At 41.0% G+C, this 15,067-nt stretch overlaps 1 protein-coding gene across 2 annotated transcripts in view; it reads right to left on the reverse strand.

The window, feature by feature from the left end:
* Fbxl20 (F-box and leucine rich repeat protein 20) overlaps positions 1 to 15,067 on the reverse strand; it is a 44,454-nt gene that overhangs the window by 9,810 nt on the left and 19,577 nt on the right. For both annotated transcript variants that reach the window (XM_010620054.2, XM_010620053.2), the window contains exons 5-9: positions 14,397 to 14,465; positions 10,699 to 10,794; positions 8,211 to 8,337; positions 6,780 to 6,854; positions 3,177 to 3,307 (exon numbers count right to left, since the gene is read on the reverse strand). In XM_010620054.2, coding sequence (XP_010618356.1) covers positions 3,177 to 3,307; positions 6,780 to 6,854; positions 8,211 to 8,337; positions 10,699 to 10,794; positions 14,397 to 14,465 — 498 coding nt within the window. The remainder of the gene's footprint in view (positions 1 to 3,176; positions 3,308 to 6,779; positions 6,855 to 8,210; positions 8,338 to 10,698; positions 10,795 to 14,396; positions 14,466 to 15,067) is intronic.

The raw sequence follows: 15,067 nt of genomic DNA on the forward strand, positions 1-15,067 counted from the left end.
AAAAAAAAAAAAAAAAAAAAAACAAAAAAAAAACAAACCCAAAACAAAAGTCTATTTGGCTGGGCATGGTGGTGGACACCTGTGATCCAGCACACTTGGAAGCTGAGATAGGAAAATCCTAACTTCTAGCCTAGCCTGGGCAAGTTAATGACTTGGTGAGATGAAGTTATAAAACAAAACAAAACAAAAAAATAGGGCTGGGGATGTAGCTCAGGGTGAAGACCCTAGGTTCAATCCCCAGTACTGTGTGCGTGCACACATGTGTACACACACACACACACAAACACATACACACACCTCTAGTCTGTGAAAACTCTGATGACATCTGTACTATCTGATGGTACCAAGAAATAGATACTGTTTGCTTACAAATAACCTATACATCAAAGTTTAAAAAATCAAAGCTATAGTAACAGCAACTGAAAATCAATCAGAAATGAATGAATGCTATATCCAATGGGCAGCAGGATTTGAATGAAACAGGTCTTTGCTTTTTGTGGTAGCAGGACCTTCAGTATTCTAGGCAAGTTCTCCAGAGCCCTCCCCTTTAAAACTCTATCTTGCCATGATGAATATAATCATTATGCATTATGAACACGTATTGATAAAAATACTTAAAAATAAAATTGTATTTTGAGATAAGGTATTGCTAAGTTGTCCAGGCTGGTGAACTTGTGATCCTCCTGCCTTGAGCCTCTCAAGCAGCTGGGATTATAGGTATATAGGTGTGTGTCACTATGTCCAGCTGAAACACAATTTTGGACTGTCACATGTGAGAGCCTTTATGGTTTTTTTTTTGTTTTGTTTTGGTATCAGGGATGGAGCTCAGAACCTTTGCAATTGCAAGGCAGTCATGGTGCCAATGAGCTAAATTCTCGGCCCTTTTCTGTTCTAACAATAAAACCAGACAGGAATATGAGTTGAAGATGCCTTCCTCTACAATAGAAAAAAAAATAGTTTAGTATTTATTTTTCCTTTGGTTTTCTGAGACAGGGTTTTGCTATGTAGTTCAGGATGTCCTTGAATCCACTATGTAGCCTGGGCTGGCCTTGAACATGTGGCACTCCTCCTGCCTCAGCCTCTGGAGTGCTAGGACTACAGGTGTAGGCTACCATTCCCAGCTTGTAGAGCATTTTTAGAGAGGTCTGATTACCTCTCTGGCTCTTGAGTAGTAAGTGCTCTAGAACAGATTTCTGATATTACTGATTTTTTACTAACTAGTGTATGTGCTACTATGGAATTCTGATATGGCAGGCAAATGTTCTTTCATCAATTATGGTTGGGCGTATCACCAAGTAAATAAAAATTTTTAGGAAGTTTTCTTGCTTTACAATGATTGTTAGATATCAGAAAAGCAGTTTTATGGGCTCTGGAGCAGAACACCTGGCTGTGAACTCTTGTTCCTGCCCTTAGGAAGGGCTCGGAGACCTTGAGCAGTTAGTTTGTCTGTTTTGGTTTTCCCATCAGTAGTAGGAGACAGTAACAGTACCTATATGATGTTACAGAGGTTAAACAGATTAATACTTGTAAAGCACATATGTTAAGCATTTAAGTGTCGCTTATTTATTTGTGGGCCTCCCACAGGCAAGCGCTCCACACTGAGTTACATCCCCAGACATTTTAGTTATTGATTTATAAAAAATTTGGGGGGGGGTACTGGGGATCAAACTTGGGTCCTTGCGCTTGAGGGCAGTTGACGTGATTTTTTTCTGAGACACAATATTTTTTTTTTTTTGGTACCGGGGATTGAACTCGGGTCCTTGCACTTTGCAAGGCAGGCCACCGAACCACTGAGCTAAATCCCTGGCCCCATGAGACACAATTCTTGATAATTGTCCAGGCTGGGCTCAAAATTGTGATCCTCTTGCCCTAGCCTCCACAATACCTGGGGTTACAACTGTGTGTCATTGTGCCTGGCATAAACATTGCTATAGAAAGCAAAAACAGAAGCCAGGCATGGTGGCGCACACCTGTAATCCCAGCACTCAAGGCTGGAGGCAGGAGGATGGCTTTGAGTTCCAGGCCAGCCTGAGCTACACAGTGAGTTCAGGGCCAGCCTAAACTACAAAGGGAGACAGACCCTGCCTCTGTGGGGGGAGAGGGGAGAGCCAGATAAATGACATATATATGTGTAATCCTAGGTACTCATGAGGCTGAGGCAAGAGGACTGGAGGTTCAAAGCCAGCTGGGCAATTTAGAAAGACCTTAGCTAAAAAAAAAAAAAAAAAAAAAAAAAAAGGTTGGGGATGTAGTTCAGTGGTGCTGTGCCTGCCTGACAACCACAAGACCAATTTTAATTCCTGGTACCAGAAAATAAAAAATAAAAATAGACAAAGGGGTGGGGATGCAGGTCAGTGGTGGAGTGCTGTAAATGTGTAAGGCCCTGGGTTCCATCTCTAGTTCTGCAAAAATTGTAAACATGAAAACAAAATACAACATGGGATGGGGGATGTAGCTCAGTGGTTTCTCCACCTGCCTTGCAAGCCCAAGGTCCCAAGTTTGATCCCCAGTACCAAACAAAAACAAAACAAAGCATAACAAAAAAAGCACATGAAGGGCCAGGGATTTAGCTCAAAGGGCCAGGGATTTAGCTCAGTGGCACTGCCACCTGCCTCACAAGCACAAGGTCCGGAGTTCAATCTCTGGTACCCCCGAAAAAGTACATGAGGGTCATTTCTACTCATTAAAAAACTGTTATCAGTATGGGTTTGATACTACATGCACACTAAGACAGAATTCACAGAACATAACAAACCAGCCGCATATTCAAACAGAGAAAAAGAGCCAGCCACAGAGAAACAAGCCATTCTAAGAGAACACCAGCACAAAAGAGGTCCCCCTTACCGGCCAGGGATTTAGCTCAGTGATGCTGAGCCTGACTGAGCCTGCCTTGCAAGTGCAAGGTCCTGAGTTTGATCCCTGGTATCACAAAAAACCAAACCAAACCGAAACAAACAAAAGAGGTCCCTCTGTAGCACTATCTCCAAATACTGCCACACATCAGGCAGCATTACTATAAACATAAATGAATTTAGGATTAGTGTTAAAAAACTTTGAGACAGGTATCATACAAAAGCAAAAATAACATGTTATAAAGTTCCAAGAAATAAACACGGGTGAAGGAGGCTTTTGTTATTCTTCCTTGATTTTTTTTCAGCTACATAAGAAGTGTTTACCTAAGCCGCGGGCAGTTCTGACCTAGCGCATTCAGGATGGCGTCTGTGATGTTGGAGCAGCCAGAGGCACAGAGGGACTGCAGCTTATGGCACCCTCTGCATATAGTAATGAGACCTTCATCTGTGATTTGCTAAAAACAATAACAGACATAGGCATGAGTAACCCAGGAGAATAAAAAGAGGGAAGAATAGTACTTCTGAGAAAAAGCACAAAAAGAAACTTAGGCAGGTTAAATATTAATCAGATAGAGGACCAATGTGCTAAAAGAAACGAGGAACACACTTTGTTTCTTCTTTTGACTTCTTTCTGATGTAGTCTGCAATGGAATCTCTGCTACCTTTGGTATAAAGAAATGCCAGCATGAAATTCTTTTAACATAATGAGACTGGGAACACCACAGGGTATGTCAGGGTGTAGATTCAATGAACTAATTTTAAAACCTAAAATCAGGCAAGAACAGCAGTATTTTAATAGTATAAACATATTTAGAAATTCAAATTGAAACTTGTTAATATTTGCGACCTCAGCACAACATTCATTTTTTTCCCCCTATGACTTAACCTCTTAACATAATGAATATTCTAACTTATGGAGATAAAACAGTTGTGTTTAACTAGGTATGCAATTCTGCATTGTTTAAAAGTTGTTTTAGCGCTGGGGATTTAGCTCAGTGGTTCCACCGCCTGCCTCGCAAGTGCAAGGTCCCGAGTTTGATCCCCAGTAAAAAAAAAAAAAAAGTAAACTTATTTTTTGGGGAGTACTGGAGATTGAACGCGGAACCTAGCAATTGTAAGGCAGGTGGCAGCACCACTGAGCTAAATCCCAGCCCTTACTTGGTTTTTCTGAGACAGGGTCTTGCTATGTAGTTCAGGCTGGCCTCAAACTTGTAGTGATCCTCCTGCCTCAGCCTCCCAAATGCTGAGATTACAGGTATCTGCCATTAGGCCTGGCTTAAATTGATTTCAAATAAAATAAAGTACACAGGAAGATGTAATAAAATGTTACATATGAATTTTTTTTTGGTTTAGGCAAGGTCTTGCTATGTATGTAGCGCAGGCTGGCCTCAAACTCACAGCAATCCTCCAACCTCAGACTCCAAAGTGCCAGGATTAAAGGTGTGAACCACCATACCCAGGTTTAACATGGTAGATACTAACAGCACTTGAATATATCCTGTCAGATTTACAAAAAAATAAATAAAAAAAATTTTTTTTTAGACAGGGTCTCACTATGTAGTTGAGAATGACCTGGAACTCACTATGTAGCCCAGGTTGGTCTCGAACTCACAGTGATCCTCCTGCCTCAGACCCCACCCCCAGTTTGGGATTATAGGCGTGTGTCACCACACCCGGCTCAGATTTACCAATTTTGTGTAGGTTTACAAGCTTCCTTACCACCTGTTGAATTAAGCACCGTCCTTAAATTGTAAGGACAATTGAGGGAAAAAAGCAAAACCTCAAAGCTTTTTTTTTTTTTTTTTGAGACAGGGTCTTGCTTTGCAGTTCAGGCTGGCTATGAACTCACTATGTAGCCCAGGGTGGCCTCGAACTCACCGTGATCCTCCTGCCTCAGACTATGGAGTACTGGGGTTAGAGGTGTGTGCCACCAAGCCCTGCTAATACCCACTGGTTAAATCAGCATGTTCTCCAACAACAATAAAATCCCCAAAACAAAAAAGCAAAGCAAAGCAAAACAAAACAAAACAAAACAAAAAACTCAAAAAAACAAAAACAGACATTGAAAACTAGATGGTAAGGAAGCTACATACATTCATGTGGAGAAAGCAACACACACATATAACGTGATGTATCGTTATTATTAAACAAGGATACTGAAGATGTAAGGGGAAGCAGAAATTAAATCATGGAAATGTAGCAGGGCACTGGAAGTTGTGACACAAAGTAGTATTAGAAAAGTACTGCAAGCTGGTTGTGGTGGCGCACGCCTGTAATCCCAGCACTCGGGAGGCTGAGGCAGGAGGATCGCTGAGTTCAAGACCAGCTTGGGATACACAGTGAGTTCCAGGTCAGTCTCAACTATTCAATGAGACCCTGTCTCAAAAAACAAAAAACAAACAAACAAATGTATGGAAGTACTAAGGAAAGTCCCATAGCCAAAACTAATGCAAATTTAAAAATAGTAAAATCAATTAACTTTTATGTTTTCAGATCAGTCAGGGATGAGAATGATCAGCCAAGGGGAGGTGGCACACATCTGTAAACCCCACACTCTGGGGCAGGCTGAGGCAGGGGGACAGCAACTTAACAACTTAGCGAGACCCCCCCAACTCCAAAAATAAAAGTTAAAAAATTCTCATGAGTGCACAAAAGCATCTCATCATGTTGTAGTGGAGGAACAACTCCTGTACTAAGACTTCAGTGAAAGAAAAAATAAAATACATTGAAAGAATTGCTTTTTATCCTTACCAACTTTGATTTGTGACTGCTGGAAGCATAAAGCGAATCCAACTACAGCAGCACTTACACATGTGGTATGTGTATTTACATGTATTGCACGTGCATGCACAGTGCACATATATTGTGTGTATATAAACACCTGCAGCCCGTATGAAGCGGCACAAGAACAACTTTGCCCCGGAACTATAAGATGATTGCTTCATGTTCACAATGACTAAGTTTGCTCTCTCAGGGAAAACATTTCAGCCATATAAATGAACATAGATGTTAGGCATGGTGGTGCACACCTATAATCACACCACTCTGGAGGCTGAGGCAGGAGGATCACTGAGAATTTGAGGCCAGCCTGGGCTACACAGTGAGACCCTGTCTCAAAGTCCAAGCAAAACCGAACCAAAAAGATTATCAGCAAATTCTGATAGCAACCATGACTTGAGAATTGTGGCCTTTCACCTATAAATTGAGCAATGACCAGGTTTTCCAGTTCCAAATGATTGAACAAAAAAAGGACATAAGAAGTAGAAGGCCTAGCACAAACTAGGAGAACTCATCAAAATTTTTTTTTCTATGAGGGGCTCTCTCATTCCAAGGTAAGACATCTATAATTTTCAAGGTAAGAGAGAAAAGCTAAATAATTTTCTAGCCCCTGAATAGTTTAAGAAATTATCTAAGTAAAATTTAGGAGTCACATGGTAAATAACAAAAAGCAGATGGTCTGATGAAGCCAAAATGCTAAATATAGACACTACTTTTTGAGGTAGGATTTCATGAAGTTGCTTAGGTGAATCTTGAACTTAGGATGCTCTTATCTCCAGCCTTGAAAAGTGCTTAAGGTAAAAGGTATGAAATAGCTAAGCAGAAAGATTTTCTTAAGCAGGTAAGAGAGACAAAAGCCATGGTAGCACCTGTCAGCGGAGCACTTGGGAGGCTGAGGCAGGAGAATCAATATAGGTCAGCATGGGCCTACACAGTGAATTCAAGCCAGACTGAAATACAAAGTGAGACCCTGTCTCAAAAAACCAACCCGTTTCTGGCCCCCGCAAGAGATTAGAGACATCTGTGGGTGTGCGCTGTCCCCATGGCTGCTGAGGAAAAGCTACTGGTCTTGAAACTCTTACAAATAACATCAATAATACTAGTGAAAGGAATTCCTAATAAAGAAGTCTTGTGGAAAGGGATGCTTACTAAGCAAGTCTGCAAGTTCAGAGTCACCAGCTCAGGACAATGTGCACCTATGTACTTGAGAGCTTCGTCTTCTAGCTACAAAGATTAAAAAAACAGGTGGTTACTGGCATTATTTCAAAGAAGCAACCTTAAGAGATTACATATTCTTTCTAGTACCAGGGATCAAACTCAGGACCTTACACTCCTGAGGCAGGTGGAGTGCCACTGAGCTAAATCCCTGGCCCTGAGAGAACTCATTCACTACTACATTTTCAATATACCCATTAAAGAACAATGAGCCATAAATAATAAATGATCACTTAACAGAATAATTCTTGTTATTAGCAGGACTATCGGTATTTTTTTTACTTTCATAATTTTAAAGAATCAGTTCTTACCACATCAAATTCACATTACAAATCAAGGAGGGCCAGATATTTAGCTCAGTGGTTTGGTGGCTTGCCTTGCAAGCGCAAGGACCTGTCCCCGGTACCAAAAAAAAAAAAAAGAAATCAGAAATCAAGGAAAAGATAAAATAATATTGCCAAGTTATGGGTTTTATTTATTCTTTAGGTACCAGGGATAGAACTCGGGACCTTGCACTTTTGAGGCAGGCAGCTGAGCTAAATCCCCAGTCCTATGGATTTTAGTTCTGATGAATATACCTCAAAGTACAGTGGAGGAACTATTTTGTTTGTTTTGAGACAGGGCCTCACTTTGTAGTTCAGGCTGGCCTTGAGCTCACAGCGATCCTCCTGCCTTTGCTTACTGCGTGCTGGGATTACAGGTGTGCACCACCATGCCCAGCTGTGCAGAGGCTATGAAGTAAAATAATTCTCACAAATCTATACCCCTTTCTTTGTAAGTGTTTTTTTTTTTTTTTTTTCCTTCCTCCTAGTACTGGGGATCCGATAAACTTTTAAAAACTTGGGAGGCAGGAATGGAACCCACAGCATTTATCTGCTGCTGGAAAATCCTGGCATGCTTATATTGCTGAGAACAGGTGGTAACTGATCATAATGCTGTATTCCAATCAGTATCTCTCAGGATCCCAGAAATAACCAGAAGCTCAAGCTGTGTGTGTGTGTGAGACACAGACTGAATAGTCCAGGCTGGCCTCAAAATCATCCTCCTGCCTCAGCCTCCTGAGTGCTGGGATTACAAGGGTGTGTCATCACTGTAGGCAAAAACTTTTCAGTACAGACTAAACCCTCCACGAAACCTTTTTTGCCTACGGTATTCCCTCAGTATAAGCTCATCCCTACTTTGCCTGACCCCAACTTATTTTTGGTCAGATATTAATTTTTCTCTTTCATTTCAAAGAAAATGCCTGAAATGTGGTAAGCATGTGTCTATGCAGTACTCACAGTTCCCTCAAAACAAAAACATCTTGGTAATGTTGACACAGTTTACGTTTCCTTGGAATTTCACATGCACTACATGGAATATTACCTGTGTGCAGCCTTTTAAGAATAAGGCCTTCAGCCCCCCGCAGCCTCTCACAAGTGCTTGAATGCCATCCTTGGTTACTTGGTCACACCAGGAAATGTTCAGTTGCTCCAGCAGTGGACACCCCTCGCTTAGAATAGAGCATACAGGACAAGCAGATCACTACCTCTAACGCCAAAGGTTCCTGCAGGGTCATTTCACTCAGTCCAGGCAAAATGCACAAAGCACAAGCGTGTTTTGCTGATAAAGACAGAAACTGAAAACTAAGTGACTCATTCCATTTTACAATAGGAATTGAACTCAAGACCTTGCACTTGCAAGGCAGGTGTCCCACCAAAGAGCTAAATCCCCAGCCCTATAAAAACTTAATTTAAAAAATTAAATTTACTTACTTTATGGTATTAGAGATTAAACTCAGCACCTTAAAGTGTGTGTGTGTGCATGTCTGCATTATTTAAGTTTGAGTCCTGTGCTCCCCCACGGAAGAAATTCATTTTATTCTAATTAACCCAAGAGTAATTACATCACAGCAACTGATATGAAGAGGCTATAGAAAAGCCTGCCCTACATTCTATACCACCTCAGTAAATTTGCTGATATAGTCAGAATATTCTCTTCCAATGCCATTCTGAAGCAATGAAGCTATTAATAATGAGAGGCTTAAGGTTTTTACATTCTATACATTCATTAATTATATTTTCATGCTAAAGTAACAGTCACAGCTGACTTCCCAGTTCTTCTACTGGAACTTCCTGATTAAGTCTGATCTATTTGCAACTCTGCGCTGTCTCAGCATACCATCAAAAACTTCTGGGCACACTCCAAATACTGTCCGTTCACATCAAAGCAAGAGCTCCCAGACTGATGCTACTGCTCTGGCTCAGTGCCCCGAGGCCCTTGGTGAGTGATGTCAGGTGCGGAGGGCTCACATTACCTCCTCCAACAAAGCCCCAGAGATGGCCCGACCCAATGTGTGCCCAATAGCAGAGCCACAGCCACATCTGCTGCAGTGGTTGCCATCTTGGCGGTCAGACTGGCTGTGGGTGGCGGGCAACAGCAGGTGAGCCGGCTCTGTTCTGAGGGCCTGGAGCCGTGGAGTGTGTGGCTTTAGCTTCCATGTAGCATCAGCAGTGCAGAGATGCCAGGTGTTTGGAAAGGCAAGCACTCACCCTGTGTTGAGACAGGGTCTTTCTAAGCTGTCCAGCCTGGGCTCAAATTTGCAGTTCTCCTGCCTCAGACTCCCAGAGAGCTAAGGTTACAGGTATGCACCATCACACCCAACTAATCTCTGTCTACCAAGTATTAGCTTCATCTTTGGTCACCTCTACCCTTATCAATTTAGTTTTATAGCTGAAATACTCATGAACACCAAGCTTTTTATATTCTCAAGGTTGTACCAACATTACCGGGGCACTTGACAGCTTTGAAGAAATGTTCTTCTATCTACTCTCACATAAATGAGACAATTTATGTAGAAATATTTAATAAATGATAAAAGTTGTTATATTTCTACATGGCAAACAGTCCTTAGATCTGTATGTGCTCAGTATTCACAAGGAGCGTTTAAAAGGAGTTACACTTAAAATAAACAAGGGAACAAATAAATACAGAAACCACATTTTGATATATTCTATTTAAATCTACTTTTTAATTTTGTTTTTTTAGAGAGGGTCTCATTGTATAGTGAGTTCAATGGCCTGGAACTTGCAGTGATCCTCCTGCCACAGCCTCCCAAGTGCTGGGATTACAGGTGTGTGGCACCAGTCTTTATTTTTTTTTTTTAATAGTTCAATTCTTTTCCTTTTTTTTTTTTGGTACCAGGGATTCAACTTGGGACCTTGCACTTGCAAGGCAGGCAGCTGAACCACTGAGCTAAATCCCTGGCCTTCTTTTCTTCTTTTTAAATAGTTTAATTCTTTACATGCATAAGTATAACCAATAAGGAGACCATATCAATTTATTAAAAGCTGGGTAAAAAAGCCCCCCCGCAAGGGCATTCTATCCCTCTTTTAAGATTTACCTTCTGGATCTATAGGACTTTAACCACTTAACAGTAAGTATACCCCAAGGGTCACTTGGGCAGTGTGTTTCTTTACACATTATCCTGAAGGTCGCCTGGGGAGGTGTCATTTCAACCAGACTCTTGTATGGAGTAAATTTGATAAAAGTGTTTTTATATCTCCTGTTATCTTATACAAATTAATAAAAAATATGTGAGTTTGGTCATCCCCTTTTTAAATAATTGGATTGGTAAATGGTTAAAAAATACATGAACATCATTCATGTATAAATCATACTGCTCTGTTCAGAAATTCCAATTATCACAAGTCATTTCACTTGAATGTTTCCTCTAACTGTAACTGGGACAGTGGTAAAATTAAAGATCTATCCAAAACTACAGTAATACATCCATAAAACAAGGCTGATGTCAACCTTATACCAGTCTATAAAAGTTATGTATTAACGGACATACTCATTATAAGGAATTTACCTCAGAGCTTTGAGAGACATGTTTGTTATCGATGTACAGGAAGCCAAGTCAAGGTGCCTGAGTTTGGAACAGAACTTGCTAAGGCTAGTACATGTACTGAAAACGGAGAGAGGAAAAATAATCAATAAGCAAAATAAGAACACATTCTTACTGTATCACATACCTTTCTCAGTAAATGTGTGCACATTAGAGACATAAAATTTTCATACCCTCTCAAATGCAGCTCTAAGCCCTGGGACCTTTCACACTGAAGAAGGGACCGATGCCATTCACAAAGAAAAAGAAAGGCTGGCTATGAAGGAGGAAAATGATGATTCACATTGGGAAATGTAAACAGCTACTAACAGCACACCACTTATGTATTCTGCAAATCCAGGTCACCAAAGTTAACAAACTCCTACTAGTGTGAACTCAAACATGAGGACCAGAAGTCCTGCCTCTGTTTTACTTATATCTGTATCCAAGATAATCAGCTGCACAGCACTAATGCATCGGATTTCTTCTTTTGTGATACTGGGGACTGAATCCAGTGAATGCTGAGGTAGACCCCCGGTCCTTTCTGAGAAAGGTCTCCTTCACTGAGCTGCCCAGGCTGGGCTTGCATTTACAATCCTCTTGTTGAGCTTACAATCCAGCATGGTCAGTAGCTGAATTACAGGCCTGCACTAGTATGCTTGGGAAAAGAACTAGATTTTTCCAAGGTATGCAAAAGACGAGGATTGAACTCAGGGCCTTTCTACTAAGCCACATCCCCAGCCCTTTTCATTATTTATTTAATTGATTTTTGGTACTGGGGATCAAACTCAGGACCTTGTACTTGCCAGGCAGGCATGATGCCACTGAGCTTTAATTTTTATTTTGAGACAGCGTCTTGCTAAATTGTTAAACCTCCCAGAAGGGCTCAAATTTAAAATCCTCTTGCTTCAGCCTTTCAGAGCACTTGGATTCTAGGTATACAATACTATATCCTGCTTGTACAATGATCTTGTTGCAAGTGAGCTTTTTTTTTTTTTTTTTTTCCCAAGTACTGGGGATCGAATTTGGGACCTTGCACTTGTGAGGCAGGCGGTGGAACCACTGAGCTAAATCCCTGACCCACAAATGAGCTTCTTAAGATTTATAAATTGTAGCATTTTTTTGGTGATTTCCTTATGATTTTCTACACAAATTACAGAATTATGTTATTTGCAAACAAAGTTCTCCTGATGAAAACATCAGTATATATTAAAAACAAAAAAACAAACAACTACTTCTGGCACTGGCTAGACCTTGCAATGCAATATTGACTATAGAGTTTTGGCTGGGAGTGGAGCTCAGTGGCAGACTGCATAACTAGCAGATGTGAGGCCAAGTTCAGTCTCAGTATCTCCCCCGTAAAAGGAGTGGTTATTGCTGATCTTAGGGAAAAAGCATTCAGTCTTTCACCATTAAGTATGATGTTGGCAATAGGTTTTTCATAGATACCTCTGACCACATTGAAGAAAGCTCCTTGCATTTGTTTTCATCATGAAAGGGTACTGGATTTTGCTGTGTGCTTTTTCTGTGCCTAGTAATGTATTAGTTATCTTTCTGCATAATAAATTACCTTAACACAAACTGGGTCAGGAGCATATAGGGAACTTAGTAGATAGAGTGCTTCTGGGTGAGGCTCTCACAGAGCCTGTTGTCAAGGAACCAGACCTTGGTGATCCAATTCAAAGCTCATTCCTGATGGGCGTGGGATTTAGCTCAGTGGTTCAGTGGCCTGCCTCACAAGCGCAAGGACCTGAGTTCGATTCCTGGTACCACACACACACACACACACACACACACACACACAAACAAAAAAAAAAAAGAAAGCTCATTCCTTCAAAAAAAAAAAAAAAAGAAAGCTCATTCCTGGCTTTGAGAGTTGTCAGGCCCTTGTGAGTGGCTGGCTGGAGGACACTGGTTCCTGGCCACGTGGATCTCTCCACAGACAGACCTACGGCAGAGCAGCCGGCCTCCGTGAAAGCCAAGTGCCCAGGAGAAAGCAGAGCAGCACAAAAGACATGCTGCAACCTAATCTCAAAAACAACATCCCATCCCTTATGCAGCATTTATTCTATTGTTAGAAATGAGTCACAAGGGTCATGATGTCCACAAGGGGAAAGGATTACCCAAGAGTAGAAATACCCAGAAGTAGGGGTTATTTGAAGGCCATCTATTATATGAGATGATCATGTGGTTTTTGTCCTTTACGCCAGAGGTAAGCAAACTATGGCTCAAGGGCCAACTCTTGCCTGCTGCCTGTTTTCATATGGCTTTTGAGTAGTTCTTTTATTACCAGACAAATTCTTGCCAGTTTTTGGGTGACAGGGTCTAACTATGTAGTTCAGGCTAGTTTTGAACTCACTATGCAGCCCAGGTTGGCTTTGAACTTGCAGTGATCATCTTGCCTCAGTCTCCTGAGTGCTGAGATTACAAGCATATAACACTTTGCCTGGCTCCTGCTCCTTTAGTCCCCTTGGACTCTGATCTCTTTCTTTAAAATCAGCAAGAACTCCTGACATGGTCTGGAAAATGCCACTGAAATTTTTCATAGGGCTCACTTCATTTATTTCAAAGTCTTGTAAATGTGTGCTGATACTTTAATTTGGGTTTTCCCCTATTACTTTATCTAGTTTTGTAGTTGTCCGTGGCAGGAAAGGAGTTGCTGTTACTGTCAGAAGCTGGAGCCTTGTTCGTGATTTTTAAAATTTATACTTTTTTTTGCCTGGTGTATAAAGCTGGTGTATGACTGTAATCCCAGCGCTCTGGAAAGGCAGAAGGACTACATGTTCAAGCCTAGTCTGGGCAATTTAGCAACTTAGTGACCCCCCACCAAAGGTGGGGAGGTGTGAATGTAGCTCAGTGAAAGGCCCTGTGTCCAATAATCAGTGTCATTCCTTGTCCAAAGTATTTTTACTTACTCCTTTAAAACACTTTTCTCGAACCTGGGTCCTAGTGCTTGAGAGGCAGGTGGCAGAACCACTGAGCATTTAAATCCCCAGCCCATAAAACACTTTTTATTTTGAGACAGGGTTTTACTAGGTGGCTAAATTGCCCAGGCTGGACTCAAATTTGTGATACTCTTACCTCAGCCTCCCAGAATGCTGTAATTTCAGGTGTGTCACCAAGCCTGGCTTCTTTAATTTCTTTTATATTGTGAGTGGTACAGATTAGCACATTTAGAGATTTGCATTAAATGCTATCAGTACTGATTAATACAAACTGTTTAGTCTTGCTGAATTACTATTTTAATCTTTCTAAAGAATTTACATTTACTGTCATTTTTATTATCCCTACTGCATATAGACTATGACTTTATAGTTCACTTTAAATAAGACAGGATTTCAAATTCTTACTCCATTTCTACCTTCATGTTGCTTTTTCCTTTTAAAATCTTTCCTCTGTAAAATCAAGATGAAAGCAGCTCAGTATGCTTTTTGTTTTGTTTTGTTTTTGTTTTTTTTTTTGAGACAGGGTCTCACTATGTAGTTGAGACTGACCTGGAACTCACTGTGTAGTCCTGGCTGGTCTCTCACAGTGATCCTCCTGTCTCAGCCTCCCAAGTGCTGGGATTACAGGCTTGCGCCACCACGCCCAGCAGCTCAGTATGTTAATTAGCCATGATTTAAAACTTGTATAGATCACATATAAGGTCTACCACTTACACTTCTAAAACATGCACTACTTACGCATCTGTCGTCTTTGTACACCCATTTAGATTTAGGACTTCAATGTTCCTACAGTTTTGTGCAAAGGTCCTTTATGGGAAAGAAGCAAAGTAAAAGGTTTAAATAAAATGGGCAAAATTCCAAGCATAAAAATAAAACGATTTATTCTTCATAATACCGATGGTTATTTTTTTATATTGTGATAGAAAAAATATGTATTTGTTTTCCATCTCCAGTTATTTGAATACAGTTTTTTTTTTCTTTTTTTTGTACCGGGGATCGAACTTGGGACCTTGTGCTTACAAGGCAGGTGTCTGAACCACAAAGCTAAATCTCCAGTTGAATAGAGCTCTTAAGACCCCTGTGATTCCTAAGTGACAGGGGTACAGGAGTGTCTTTCATTGTAATATTTGTTCAATTATGCCTAGGTAACATGGCCATTGTAAAAGGCCCTAAATGATGGGAACAGGGCAGCTTCTGGGTTGGTGAGCACAGACATGTGCTGGGAGGGTAGAATGCCCTAATCCCCCAGGGATGGAAGGTCCTGTGCTTGGGAGCCTTATGAATCTTAACCATGTACTTCATCTGCATCCTTCATGATAACTGGTAAAGTAACTGAAGGATTTTCCTGAGTTCTGGGAACCATACAGCAGATTTTCAAGCCCCAGGAAGGGATCAGGGGAACCCGATTT

Source organism: Fukomys damarensis, unplaced genomic scaffold (genome assembly GCF_012274545.1).
Source record: "Fukomys damarensis isolate Sample0158 unplaced genomic scaffold, DMR_v1.0_HiC HiC_scaffold_13, whole genome shotgun sequence".
In the NCBI taxonomy this organism is placed as follows: Eukaryota; Metazoa; Chordata; class Mammalia; order Rodentia; family Bathyergidae; genus Fukomys; species Fukomys damarensis.